Source organism: Ptychodera flava, chromosome 9 (genome assembly GCF_041260155.1).
Source record: "Ptychodera flava strain L36383 chromosome 9, AS_Pfla_20210202, whole genome shotgun sequence".
NCBI classification, from domain to species: Eukaryota; Metazoa; Hemichordata; class Enteropneusta; family Ptychoderidae; genus Ptychodera; species Ptychodera flava.
Window position 1 is genome coordinate 8,010,766 of NC_091936.1, and position 13,594 is coordinate 8,024,359.

Consider the following 13,594-nt stretch of genomic DNA (forward strand, 5'->3'; position numbering starts at 1 on the left):
AGAGAGAGAGAGAGAGATGACAAGATCGTCAGTTGCCTTATGTAAAATTTAACACAAGAAAACAGTTTCCCTAAGAAGCTAGCGATGATGGCCATAATAGTTCAAAAACGACTACATGGTGTGTAAGAGTATGGAACGGAAAATATTACTTTCACAAAAATTCCTTTGAATATACTATTTGATTACTGTAAAATAAAAATACTATTGCTTGCTTAAAACACATATCAGAGTAGTAAAGGTTTTATCATATACCTTATAGGACATTGCGAAATATTTGGATGAATTTTTAAAAAAAATAAAGAATGTGGGGACAAGAAAATGCATTATTTCTGTTCATTAAAGCAAACAAAACATTAAAAAATAATTTATTTGTTTTGTGATTCCTTTTTTTATCATTTGGCAGACTGCTATATGTGTTTCTTTTCGTTTCTCAATGCATGTTAGATGAACTTTTCCTAGCCTTGTTGACTAGTAGTCGACCACATGCAAAGATAAGGTAAGTATCCTTGTTTTTATTTTGTTAAGAATGAACTATTATGACAGGTGGCCCCAACATAATTGCACGACGACGTATTCATGGGAAATCTGATAATCCGCGGAGGCGTATACCTATATTGTTAAGAGATGTAATCTTTGTTTGTCTGATAAGCTCAATATGATCACGCCTTACAAATCAACACTATTGAATGCATGCTCAGATCTCGTGTCGGCATGGAAATAAACTTTGACCACTTTTGACCACTTCCCACTATGATGGTACACAGCAGATCTACTATTAGAGGAATTCAGCTGAACAGTTGAATCATTCGCCTGCAGATCGCTCAAAGGGCGTGAAACTTGACTTACAACGTTTCAGTTTCAATTGAAAATTTCAACTCTTCGTCGTTGACGTTTTGTCCCACTGGTCTTGGAGCAGGCAAAGCAATAATTATCTCTAGATCTTTTTCCCATGTTCCATGACTTTGCTGCAAGTTCACAACAAAGCTCTGTTAACACTAAGAATTTGTGACGCCCTGCATCCCAAACTACACATACATATGCAATACGTCATTCTGATCATTATGGATTAATCAAGCGGGTTAAGGACCGAAAAACCGATCGCACGTTTGTTTTCTAAAATACGACATTCTCTATGCAGCTTAAATTTGAATACGGTAAATTATAGGGTGTTCTCACTGCAACCTTTTCAACGGCCCAACAACGCCGATAATCTGATCGGACATAAAAAAGCACGTGAGAACGGTTCCCGACACCGCTGCGCCGGCCTAAATTTACGACGGTGTCAAGGGGTGGACCTGGGCCAGGCTCCGACCTAAAGTCCGCGATCACAGCTGAGTGAACGCTCAACAACGTCGAAAACACCACCCTGCCACCACTTTTACCAGGGGCGGTTATCTCAGGTCTGCTACACTACTGTTCAAGTTTGCCACCAACTGTCATCATTCTCTCATCCAGAACGTTCTGATCCCTAGAGTAACTGCATTGTTCAAATGGCCAAACATAAGCAGGAAACGCATGTTCGATCGCCGACGGCGTCTCCTAAAACCCGAGACGAGACGAGTCCAAAATGACCCTTTAGGCCAGGCGTTGTAAATACATCATATACAACACTACATAAAGCTTGTAGCTAGTGGAGAGTGTCAAAAATCGATGCACAAAGCAAGAGATAGCACAATCAACGATTGAAACAACTGAAAAAAAGATTTGTTGTTTTTTTAACTTGAGTTCAGGGCGAGTTTGAAACATGCAAACTGCAACGTTGGCATTCTGGCCGAAGCGATAAACGCCAGATTCAGATTCTGCCCGGATTCCGAATGTGAATGGGGCGCTCTGCATACCAGGCGCCAAATGTAAAATAATTATTTTGCATATCGGGAGAACATATTCATTAGGACAGAGTTCATTTGCATGCTTGAAAATCACGCAATCAATAAATAAGGTATATCACATATACATAAATAAATTTATACAGATGTAGGTGAACATGAAACATGTAAAAACACCTACGTACACACACACACACTCACAAACTCGCACGAAAAGATGTAAAAACTGCGTACATACACACTCACACGAACACACACTGATACGACGTACGTACATACACACATATACATATATCATGACACGCTGACAAGTGCAAATATGTAACCTATAATATATATCCATACATACATGCACAAACCTACACATATACACATGGACGTATGAATATGTAGGTCCATGCATGGATATACATACATACATACATACATGCATGGACACACACACACACACACACACACACACACACCACACACATACACACACACACACACACACACACACCTACATACATACATACATACATACATACATACATACATACATACATGCATGCATAAACATAAATTCATACAGATATAGGTGAACATGAAACATGTAAGAACACCTACGTACACACACACACACTCACACACTCGCACACAAAGAAGCAAAGCATAACAGTATTTTGATGTACGTACACATCGACAATGAAGCCCGCCCGCTACTGTGTAATTGGAAGATGAAGTAAATTACGCATGCGTATATCTCTCCTCACACACACGACTCCACACTCCTCTTGCTCATGAAGTGAACTACATATACGCATGCGTATATCTCTCTACACACACACGACTCCACACTCTCTTGCACATGAAGTGAACTACATATACGCATGCGTATATCTCTCTCTACACATATAATATAATTTCTCAAGTTACATCGTATAGGGAGAAATTGTTGTTTTGGTGTATTGTGAGGGCGCTGTGATAGTATATCACGTGTGTTGGATTGATAGGAAAAGTGTGGTTATGTTCAGTCTACGCTCTGCCAGGGTCAGACACGCACCTGAAGTTTTTTGTACGACATAACTTTCACCTTCGCTGGCTCTTTTCCCTATTTTGTGACTTAAACATGACTGAATCGGAAACCAGACCGCCTGCTGACGCTAGTAACAACTCTTCACTGGATTTCCATCAAATAATCCAGGCAAACAACAACCATTTGCTGACCTCCATCAATCAACTAGTGACGGACAAGATGCAGTTGATGAAGCGGGAAATACAAGAATCTCAGGAGGGCCGCGAACAGGGAACAGATGACCGAAATCAAGAGAGTTAAATACTCAGAAGCGCCAAGGTTTAAAAGAAAAGCTAACGAAGACCAATTTAAGCACAACATGAAAGTAAGAGACTGTCTAGAAGATGCCAAATCCAATATCGATTTGAAGAAACACGATGACGCCAAACGGAAGCTAGACGAAGGTATTGAAACCATTGATCAACGTCAAAAACTAATTCTTCTGGCGGACGGTTCTGAATTTGGATGGGGCACGGCTTTAGAATACCAGGCCCATGAGCTTGCCGACGATAGCGACGACGAGAAACGTATTTGGAAGGCGGAGATGCGAGCTAGTAGAAAACAGAAAGAAAAGAAGAAGAAAATACAATTTCGGGCAGCCCCAAAGCCCATAGCCGGAAATACCCAGCAGGATAGTGTATCCAAAAATACTGGAGGACAACGCACAGGTGGCGGCCCAAGACCGGGAGTTTGTTTTTCATGCGGAAAAGCTGGCCACTACCGCTCTGAGTGCAGATTTACAGCGACTGCTAGTCTGGGTGCTAACCCAACTGTTGGCGGGAACGCATGACTACAAAAGTTAAGTATACTACCTTCCCATGCTTTCGAAATTTCTAATGAGGACGTTGTATTTTCGTCCGAAGGGGAAGAAAATTTTTCTTTTTGAATTCAGATATTTTAGTTAATGATTCAATTCCATTTATGGCGCCAAATCCCGTTATTTCTGTAAATTCAAACCCAGTTCGAGTTAGGGGAAATTTGTTACGTTGTATCGACTACTGGAGAGAATACGCGCCAAAACCCATAGTGGAGTTGATCGAATTTGGCTACAAGCTACCGCTGATTTCATTGCCGCCTACAATGTTCATGTTTAATAATACTTCAGCACTTACAAATCAAAATTTTGTAAGCGGTGCTATACAAGATTTATTGGAAACGGGGGCAATTGAAGAAGTGAAAGACAAGCCATATGTCTGTAACCCACTGTCTGTCTCCATCAATAAAAAAGGTAAGTGCAGACTAATACTCGACTTGCGGCAAGTAAATTTACACTTGTATAAAAATAAATTCAAGTGTGAAGATCTGAAGGTGGCAAAAGAATTAATCAAACCTGGAGGTTTTCTTTTTAGTTTCGACTTGAAATCAGGATATCATCATGTGGAGATCTTCCCACAGCATAGGAAATTTCTAGGTTTTTCATGGGAATTTCCTGAAGGTAGGAGATATTTTATTTTTTGTGTGTTACCATTTGGGCTATCAACAGGGCCATATATCTTCACCAAATTGCTCCGACCAGTAGTTGCGAAATGGCGAGGGGAAGGTAAGCCGATAGTAATCTATATTGACGATGGCATAGGAGCCAGCGGATCACTGGACAAGGCCTCTCAAATTTCCAGAGAGGTCAAATCTGATCTGTCCAAGTTTGGATTTGTAACAAGTGAGGAAAAATGTCAATGGGAGCCAGTACCTAGACTAACGTGGCTCGGCAATGATATTGATATGAACAAAGGTGAGATATCAGTCACTACTGACAGAGTGGTTCGTTTACTAGCTTCTATCCAGAACCTGCTGGACTGTAATAAAAAGGGCAGTTCACCTACTGACACACAGTCCAAGCCAGTCTCTGTACGCAGAATAGCACACATAGTCGGTCAGATCATCTCTATGAGATCAGGAATAGGTAATGTGTCCATGCTTATGACTCGACACTTATATAATGCTATAAATACTAGAATTTCTTGGAATAGCCACATTGTGCTAACACAACAGGCATTGAACGAATTGGTTTTTTGGAAAGACAATATTGGTAAGCTGAATGGCAGACCAATAAGGAGTAGCTCAAAGGCCAATAAAGTGGTGTACTCTGATGCCTCAGGTAAGGCTTTTGGTGGATACATCGTTCAACATGATAACGATATTGTACATGGTAACTGGGACCACTATGAATCAAACCAGAGTTCCACATGGCGTGAATTAGAGGCAGTACACAGAGTACTGTATAGTATTGCAGAAATTATAAAGGGCCAATCGGTAAAGTGGTTTACAGATAATCAAAACGTGGTGAGCATAATTAACCGGGGTAGTAGGAAACCCAAATTGCAAGACATTGCATTGAGCATATTTGCTATCTGCATGCAGTCAGGAATATCGGTAGATCCTGAATGGATTCCAAGATCAGCTAACGAGAAAGCAGACTATATCAGTAAGATAGTAGACACTGATGATTGGTCACTTAATACGGTGTATTTTAATTACCTGAATTTACACTGGGGCCATTTTCAGTGGATAGATTTGCGTCATCTTACAATGCCAAATGTACAGTTTTCAACTCCCGTTTTTGGTGCCCTAATTCTTCAGCAATGGATGCATTCACCCAGAATTGGGGTTCTGATGTGAACTGGTTATTACCCCCGACATATCTTATAGGGAGAACAATTAGACATCTACAACTCTGTTCAGGCAAAGGTGCTCTAATACTGCCTGTGTGGAGATCTGCCTATTTTTGGCCACTAATCTGCCCTGATGGGGTACATCTGGCAGGATTTGTGCATGACTGGGTAGACTTACCATGTGATGACCCTATGCTCTTGTTGCCAGGAAAGGCAAGAAACTCTGTTTTTGGAGGTAGAATCCTAAACTTCAGGATGTTAGCCTTGTGGCTGGATTTTGGGTCTGCACCTAGAGCAGACAGAAATGGATTTTGTATATCACAGGCTAGGGAGTTCCCTAGCTACATTTCTTAATACGGGCTCTAGTGACAACAAGTTTATGTTGTTGTCCATAGTAGCTATTAACATAGCCAATTATGGCATAGGACAGTTCGATTGAAAACTGGTTTATAACTAAAACCAATAGAGAAAATTTTTACAACCAGTTGGTAATGACTACTTGTAATGATATTCCAGTGCAATTTGTCTTTTGCATTAATTCTCTTTCACAGGCACTGATATTTTCCACACTGGTATTTGGGCTGAGTTTGACAAGTTTGAAGATCCAACACTCCTACAGTTAACCAAGTATCTACCAAGTTTTTCCATGGCCTCACGAGCAGACTCAACAACTCTGGCTTATTCAAATGCATTTAGGAAATGGTCGCAGTTTGCTTCAGATCATAACTTGGCAGCTATCCCAGCAGAGCCCTCCCATATTTCTCTTTATCTGACACATCTGATTCAGAGGTCTCTTACATCAGGATATACCAAACATACAGTCGAATCGGCTTTTTATAGCATTCAGTGGGCTCATCAAATTGCAGGTTTACCGTCGCCTACCGAACATCCTTTTGTTAAGAATTTGATGGAGTCTGCCAAACGTTTACTTGGTAAACCAGTAAACAAAAAAAGCCAGTTACCACAGAAGTTATTTCTGAACTTGTTGAATATTTTAAGGACTCTGGTTCACTCAAGGACGTAAGAGACATTTGTTTGATGTTAGTAGCATATGCTGGTTTTCTCAGATTTAGTGATGTTGTTAATATTAAGAGATCACATATTACATTTTATGACACTCATGTCACCATTTTCATACAGAAAAGTAAAACTGACCAGTATAGTAACGGGAATGTTGTACACATTTCTAGATCAAGCAAGGTCACATGTCCTGTAGCTTACCTTGAGCGTTATTTAGCAGTGGCCGGCATTCCAAATGATTCACATCAATTTATCTTTAGACCACTGTTAGTTTCAAAACACACATTTTCTTTAATTCATATGAATAAGCATCTTAGCTACACTAGAGTTAGAGAAATAGTTAAACAAAAATTGGGTTTAGTAGTTGATGATGTTTCAGCTTTTGGAACTCACTCCTTTCGTAGTGGGGGTGCTACTACAGCTGCTCAGGGAGGAATTTCATCTCGGCAGCTGATGCAGCATGGTAGGTGGCGTTCAGCTACAGCCAAAGATGGCTACATACATGATACCATTTCTGAGTGTTTATCTGTAAGCAAGTGCTTAGGAGTATAATCTTAGATTACATTTACTCTTACTCCCCTTCTGTTTGTCTGTCTATGACTGTGAATAAAGTTGACCTGGCTGGCAGCGTAGCCACACACTGTAATAATGTTGTGTGTGTGTTGGTATATAAAGCCCGGAGATGAAACAAAACATATAATTTCTCAAGTTACATCGTATAGGGAGAAATTGTTGTTTTGGTGTATTGTGAGGGCGCTGTGATAGTATATCACGTGTGTTGGATTGATAGGAAAAGTGTGGTTATGTTCAGTCTACGCTCTGCCAGGGTCAGACACGCACCTGAAGTTTTTTAACTTATATTATTATGTATCATTCTGCCATGTAGATATTTTCAGCCATTTTGTATACTGTTAGTAAGTTTACTGCAACATAATTTTAGTATACAAGACATTTTTGGAAGCAGGTTATCTAACGCTTTTCCAGAGCACTTTTTCCTTTCTGTGAGTGAAAGGTTTTTAACCTCTGGTTTTTAGTGCGAGTTTCCTGTACTCCTGTACTCAATTTTTCCTAAACTAGTTTCTATTGTACTGTATGACTATGTCAAGTCTATGACTGTGAATAAAGTTGACCTGGCTGGCAGCGTAGCCACACACTGTAATAATGTTGTGTGTGTGTTGGTATATAAAGCCCGGAGATGAAACAAAACTATATATATATACAGTGAACAGCACGCACGACGCTTGGACCAGCTATACACTTACACACGTTATGATTCACGCTATACTGTCCAACCAGCCCGGAGGAACTCACTGGCAACTCGGATTACCTGACCTCGTCAACTCCAAATTTAGCAATGTTATACCCGAGTTTATTCCATGATAGCTAGTTTCTGGTTGGACTACGTTATTTCTAGTTAGAATTCTTTACACTACTAATCTTCTGAGTAGAGTGTAGGACGCGCTGTTGTTTGTGTTCATGACCTTTGGCCCCTTACGTTAGCCATATCACCCAAACATCGGGATTCTCTCACTATGAAGGAGATCAACAATTAAGCCACTACACCCTGACAACGATTAGTTAAACGCAGCAATCTCTGGCGGGAAAGGCTGCATATATTTGAGTAATCCAAAGGTCATTGTTGCACCGCGCAGGAACGTAATTATCAGGCCCGGAAGGCAGTGTCAACGCGGCAATTAGGGTCGGTCCTGGCACTGATTGCGGGGAGGGGGCACCTTATCTTGTGCTACGGACCACACTTTGGCGTCCCTGATGTAGCTCGTTAACGTTAATGGCGGGTAAGCTCTACCAAAGTTAGACATGAGTCGATAGTTCACACCAGAGGAATACTCAGAATCGTAATGCTTCTGTTACTGAAGACGAGAACTCGGCATTTGGAGTACAACTTCAGACTTTTATTCTTAGTCTCAGGAACAGTTTCAAGAACGAAGCGGGTGATGTGTTTCCTTCCTTTAATCAACTTCAATCCTATATACCTTCTTTCCAATTACCATTTACTTACAGTAAGTAATTAAATCGTAATATAATCGTATGATTGCTGCCTCCCTAGGCGATAAAAGATTCCGCGTCACCCGACTTCGACACATGAGGTACCGTATATTATTACGTAAATTTACTGAATAATCAACTCAATGGAAGCCTAAAATTAGGGCGTTATAAACTTATGCAGTAGGTTATTTGGATAAATAATGCCAACAATGCGAGTTAGGTCGGGATTTTGACCGGCAAAATTAATAATAAAAGTGACTTAATTCAATAAAATGACAATTAGTCAACTTTTGTGAGCGCATTCTCTGACAGAACTCATGATGTTCCCTCTGGCCTAAAACTTAAACTCTCGATTTTTTTCGAAGAAATTATCATTTGTAAGACAGTCACTGATAAGCAATTGGTTATTCATTGCAATATGCACGCTTTCTTCAAATATCAACATGTTTTTATTCAATGAAACGTCAACGCACTGGCGTGGAGATGCAGAAGATCGGTCAGCAAAGAAAAAATACCGTTCAATATCTAACTAATTTTCCTAATAATTATAAATATAGAACGTCGCAAACGGGGAACAAACATTTTATATATTGTGCTTGCAGTTGCTGGCGGTCAGTTAGCTCAATGTTGTGGAATTAAATTAGAAATTTGGTAAATATTTCATTCACAATGACTTTCGTGAGAATACTGATACGGTGGTTTGTTGGTTGGTTGGTTGGTTGGCAAGAATGAAGGTGAAATTCGGGATTTAGACCTTTTTTTAAAAAGCATGGTCGTTCAATCAGCTGTGCTTTTAAGCCGAAATGCCACTGACCCCGTGGAAAGAAAGCCAAAATACTTGCCTCTAACCCACACTGCTACCCCTAGAACACTAAACGCTTGTGTGCAACAATGTAGGAGTTTGTTGTCCGTAAAACCAGTGAAGTGACCGCGACTTGTATGTATCAAATTCGTCTTATGACATGACAGAATGAATATCCAAAAGACAAAACGCTCAATATAAAGCCATGCTTAAAACTTAAATTTTAACATTTTGGGCTTCCATTGAGTTTTGACAAATCAGCAAATTTACGTAATAATATATTGTACCTCATGTGTCGAAGTCGGATGACGGAAAATATTTCATCGATTCTATTACGATTTAATTACTGACTGTAAAATAAATAGTACTTGGAAAGAAAGTGTATGGTTGTACTTGATTAAAGGAAGGAAACACATCACCCGCTTCGTTCTTGAAACTGTTCCTGAGACTAAGAATAAAAGTCTGAAGTTGTACTCCACATGCCGAGTTCTCGTCATCAGTTACAGAAGCATTACGAATTCTGGTGGTGAACTATCGACACATGCCTAACTTTGGTAGAGCTTATCCCCCATTAACGTTAACGAGCTTCATCAGGACGCCAAAGTTTTGTCCGTAGCACAAGATAAGGTGCCCCCCAGCAATCACTGCCGGTTCGACCCTATGCAGCGTTGACACTGCCTACCCGCGGCCGGGCCTGCTATGATATTGCGTTCCTGCAAAGGCCAGAGTTGACCTTTGGATTACTCATCGCCGCCTTCCCCGCCAAAGATTGCTGCGCAGCAACTACAAGTTGTCAAGCTGTAGTGGCTAATAAATTGTAGATCATGTTCATAGTGAAAGAATGATATGGCCAACGTGAGGGCCAAAGGTCATGAACGCAACCAACAGCGCGTCCTACACTCTGCTCAGAAGCTTGGTAGTGAAAACAATGCTAGAAATCATGTAGTCCCATAAGAAACTGGCTATCGTGGAATAAACTCTGGTATTAAACGTTGCTAAATTGGAGTTGACGAAGTCATGTAATCGGAGTTGCGAGTGAGATCCCCTGAGCTGGTAGGACAGTATAGCGTGAATCATAACGTGTGTAAGTGTATAGCTGGTCCAAGCGTCGTGCATGCTGTTTGCTGTAGGCCTATATATATGTATGTATAAAACGTCGCGTCGTGTGAATATCTGTGAGGATCGTGTCTATATGCGTAAAAGCCGTGATCTGAACATGCGCAAAAGGGCCCTACGGTAAACGAAATTACCACGCACAGTTCAAGAATTTATGTATGTACGTATGTACGTATGTATGTATGTATGTATGTATGTATGTACGAATGCATATATATGTGTGTGATATATATATACATATATGTATACATATATATATATATATATATATAATATATATATGAATGCATTATATATATATATGTGTGTGTGTTGAGTGCATGTTTGTATTAATTTGTATATATATATATATATGAATGCATTATATATATATATATATATATATATATATATATATGTGTGTGTGTGTGTGTGTGTGTGTGTGTGTTTGAGTGCATGTTTGTATTAATGCATATATGTGTGTATATTTGTGTGCATGTATGTATATGTATGAATGCATATATATGTGTGTTAGAGTGTGTGGTGTGTGTGTGTGTGTGTGTGTGTGTGTGTGTGTGTGTGTGTTTGTTTGTATGTTTGTATGAATGCATATACACACATATATATACGTGTGGGCGTGTTTGTGTGTGTAATTTTACATGTGTAATTCTGTACGTATGTATATGACTATCTTCATGTACCTATATATGTGCGTTCATGAGATATAGGTTCTCAGATATGCATATTTTTAAGTGTATAAGTATTAACTTATACCTGTGTTGATTTATCTATGTATGTGCTATAATAGCCTTTTATTGTACGCGCGATTTATCAGCATTCAAATACACCATTTTCATACGAATATGTTCTTCTAATGTGTAAAATAATTATTTTACATTTGGCGCCTGGTATCTGCAGCTCTGGGACTGCAGCCCACATCGGGCGCTTGGGCGCTATGGACTGCAAGGGGTTAATTAAATTACAAGAGAGTAAAATCTAAGCATCAACACTTACCTTTGCAGTCCAGAACGCCAAAGCGCGCCCGATGTGGGCTGCAGTCAAGAGCACCCACATTCACATTCGATATCCGGGCAGAATCTGAATCTGGCGCTTATCGCTTAGGCCAGAATGCCAACGTCGCAGTTCGCATGTTTCAAACTCGCCTTGAACTCAAGTTGAAAAAAAAAAAATTTTTGTTCAGTTGTTCCAATCGTTGATTGTGCCATCTCTTGCTTTGTGCGTCGATTTTTGACACTCTCAACTAGCTACAGGCTTTATGTAGTGTTGTATATGATGTATTTACAACGCCTGGCCTAAAGGGTCATTTTGGACTCGTCTCGTCTCGTCTCGTCTCGGGTTTTAGGAGACGCCATCGCCGACATCGTCTAAAACACTAGCCGATGCATTTTCTGATTTTTGGATTTACATTCAACACTTCTAAACCATCAAAATGGTCATGAAGATGGCGGCAAAGTCGTCTAGAACGCATATGAAGGTAAAAGAACTGGAAACATGAGGCTGTTACGTCCTCGACGTCGGCCATTATTCTTATTAGGGTGTTACCAAACATGACCGCGGAGGGCGTTTAGGCCGGTGTCAATCTCAAAACAAAGACAAAAACTTAGGCGTGAGAACGCACACCTTTTCGGCGGGCTAATCCCGTGTATTTGCAGAGGGTAAACTCGGACCCAGCAACGCTAAATCAAGCACGCAGTGAGAACATAGCTTTAGAGCCGAATAAAGCTAATAAGCGAATGGACTTATCATGCATGTTAAAAGGTAATGGGATTTCCAAATGGCGAAGTGTACCACATTGACTTGACGGAAAGAAATGTCAGAGATGTCAGATCGAGGCACTGGGGTTCGGTTACAGGCACGTTGTTTATTTAAATCAAAGGAATTGCAGGAAAACTGGATACAGATCTCGGAAGCAGTCAGAAAAGGGTTGTTTCACCAAATCAGAGAGAGGGAGAGCTTACACTGAAAGCACGGGCCTTATATAGCAAACATACAGGTGGCAATGTTAAGAATGAAAATGAGAGAGTTGATCTATTTTAAATAATGGAAGGTTAAGATCTTTTGATCATCTGATTTAAATACGAATAGGTAGTCAAAGACACTGTGACACACTTTCAAATTCTAATTTTAAGGCTTACAGGTATATGGCATTAATTGCTTGTACTCTATATATTGATATATCATCTTGCAATAGGTAAATCGTTCAGACGGAAAATGTCCCGGATTGAGCCTCTTGTTAGTTACGGATGAATTCCACAAAAAATTATGTACTCTGGCATATTTTACAGGTCAGTAAATGCAAGTGCAGCCTTAGCAATGGATGGAGTGGTAGACTACATTGATCGTGATGATGTGACTGGCAGCAATGTCTTACCCTTTACCTTTGAGAGGGTCTGTGCTGAGATGAGGTACAGTTTAAGTTCAACTTTTTACCACGATAAATGAGAGTTATCATCTGTCATACGAAAACATTTAATTGCCACACATTTCTCGAATCAAAGAAGAGACTTTATGGTAGTAGTAGTAGTATGACAATGTGACAGTGTTTCAATATATTATTGTAAAGTGTGAATTTCTATTGTGTAACACGGAAACGGTCCAACTAAATTTTCTAGTTCAGCTACCCTAGAATGGCCGCTTTAGAAACATTGTATATGGATCTAATGCAATGACCTGATTGTAGTTATGACATATAGCATTATTCACATGTGCCGATATTTGAATTTACAAAACACTGCTGTTTCATTTACGAATTGGTGTGTTTCAGTAACATAATGTCAATTACAAAATATTCCGATTGTGTCTCATTTCAAAGGTTTCATCGTTGGTGAGATTATCGGTGGAATAATCGCCAAAGACCAGCAGATTGCTAGACGTGCAGTCAAGAGCATTGATGTCCACTATGAAGACTTGGGTGCAGCACTAACGATAGAGGTACAGCTTCCGATGTTTATTTATACTTTAAGACAAGCACAGCTCTTTAGAAGTGTTTTATAACTTTTCAATGTCTGACAAGCAATTATCAATTTAAAATAGATCTATATATAAATCATTAAGACGATAAAACCATTTAAAAAATAAAAAATTAGCCCATTTCGATTTCCTTTTCTTGAAGTGCAACTTTGGTTGTTGGTTTGCCGAAAATATGCAACGGATTATC

The 13,594-nt window shown here is 39.8% G+C and overlaps 2 protein-coding genes across 2 annotated transcripts in view; both read left to right on the top strand.

Annotated features, from left to right (window-relative positions):
- LOC139139922 (xanthine dehydrogenase/oxidase-like) overlaps nt 1-13,594 on the top strand; it is a 36,594-nt gene that overhangs the window by 20,577 nt on the left and 2,423 nt on the right. The window contains exons 8-10 of the mRNA XM_070708889.1: nt 445-496; nt 12,723-12,847; nt 13,250-13,368. Of these exons, the coding sequence (XP_070564990.1) occupies nt 445-496; nt 12,723-12,847; nt 13,250-13,368 (296 nt within the window). The remainder of the gene's footprint in view (nt 1-444; nt 497-12,722; nt 12,848-13,249; nt 13,369-13,594) is intronic.
- LOC139139909 (xanthine dehydrogenase/oxidase-like) overlaps nt 13,232-13,594 on the top strand; it is a 61,203-nt gene continuing 60,840 nt past the window's right edge. The window contains exon 1 of the mRNA XM_070708872.1: nt 13,232-13,368. The gene's annotated coding sequence lies outside the window, so the exon portion shown is untranslated. The remainder of the gene's footprint in view (nt 13,369-13,594) is intronic.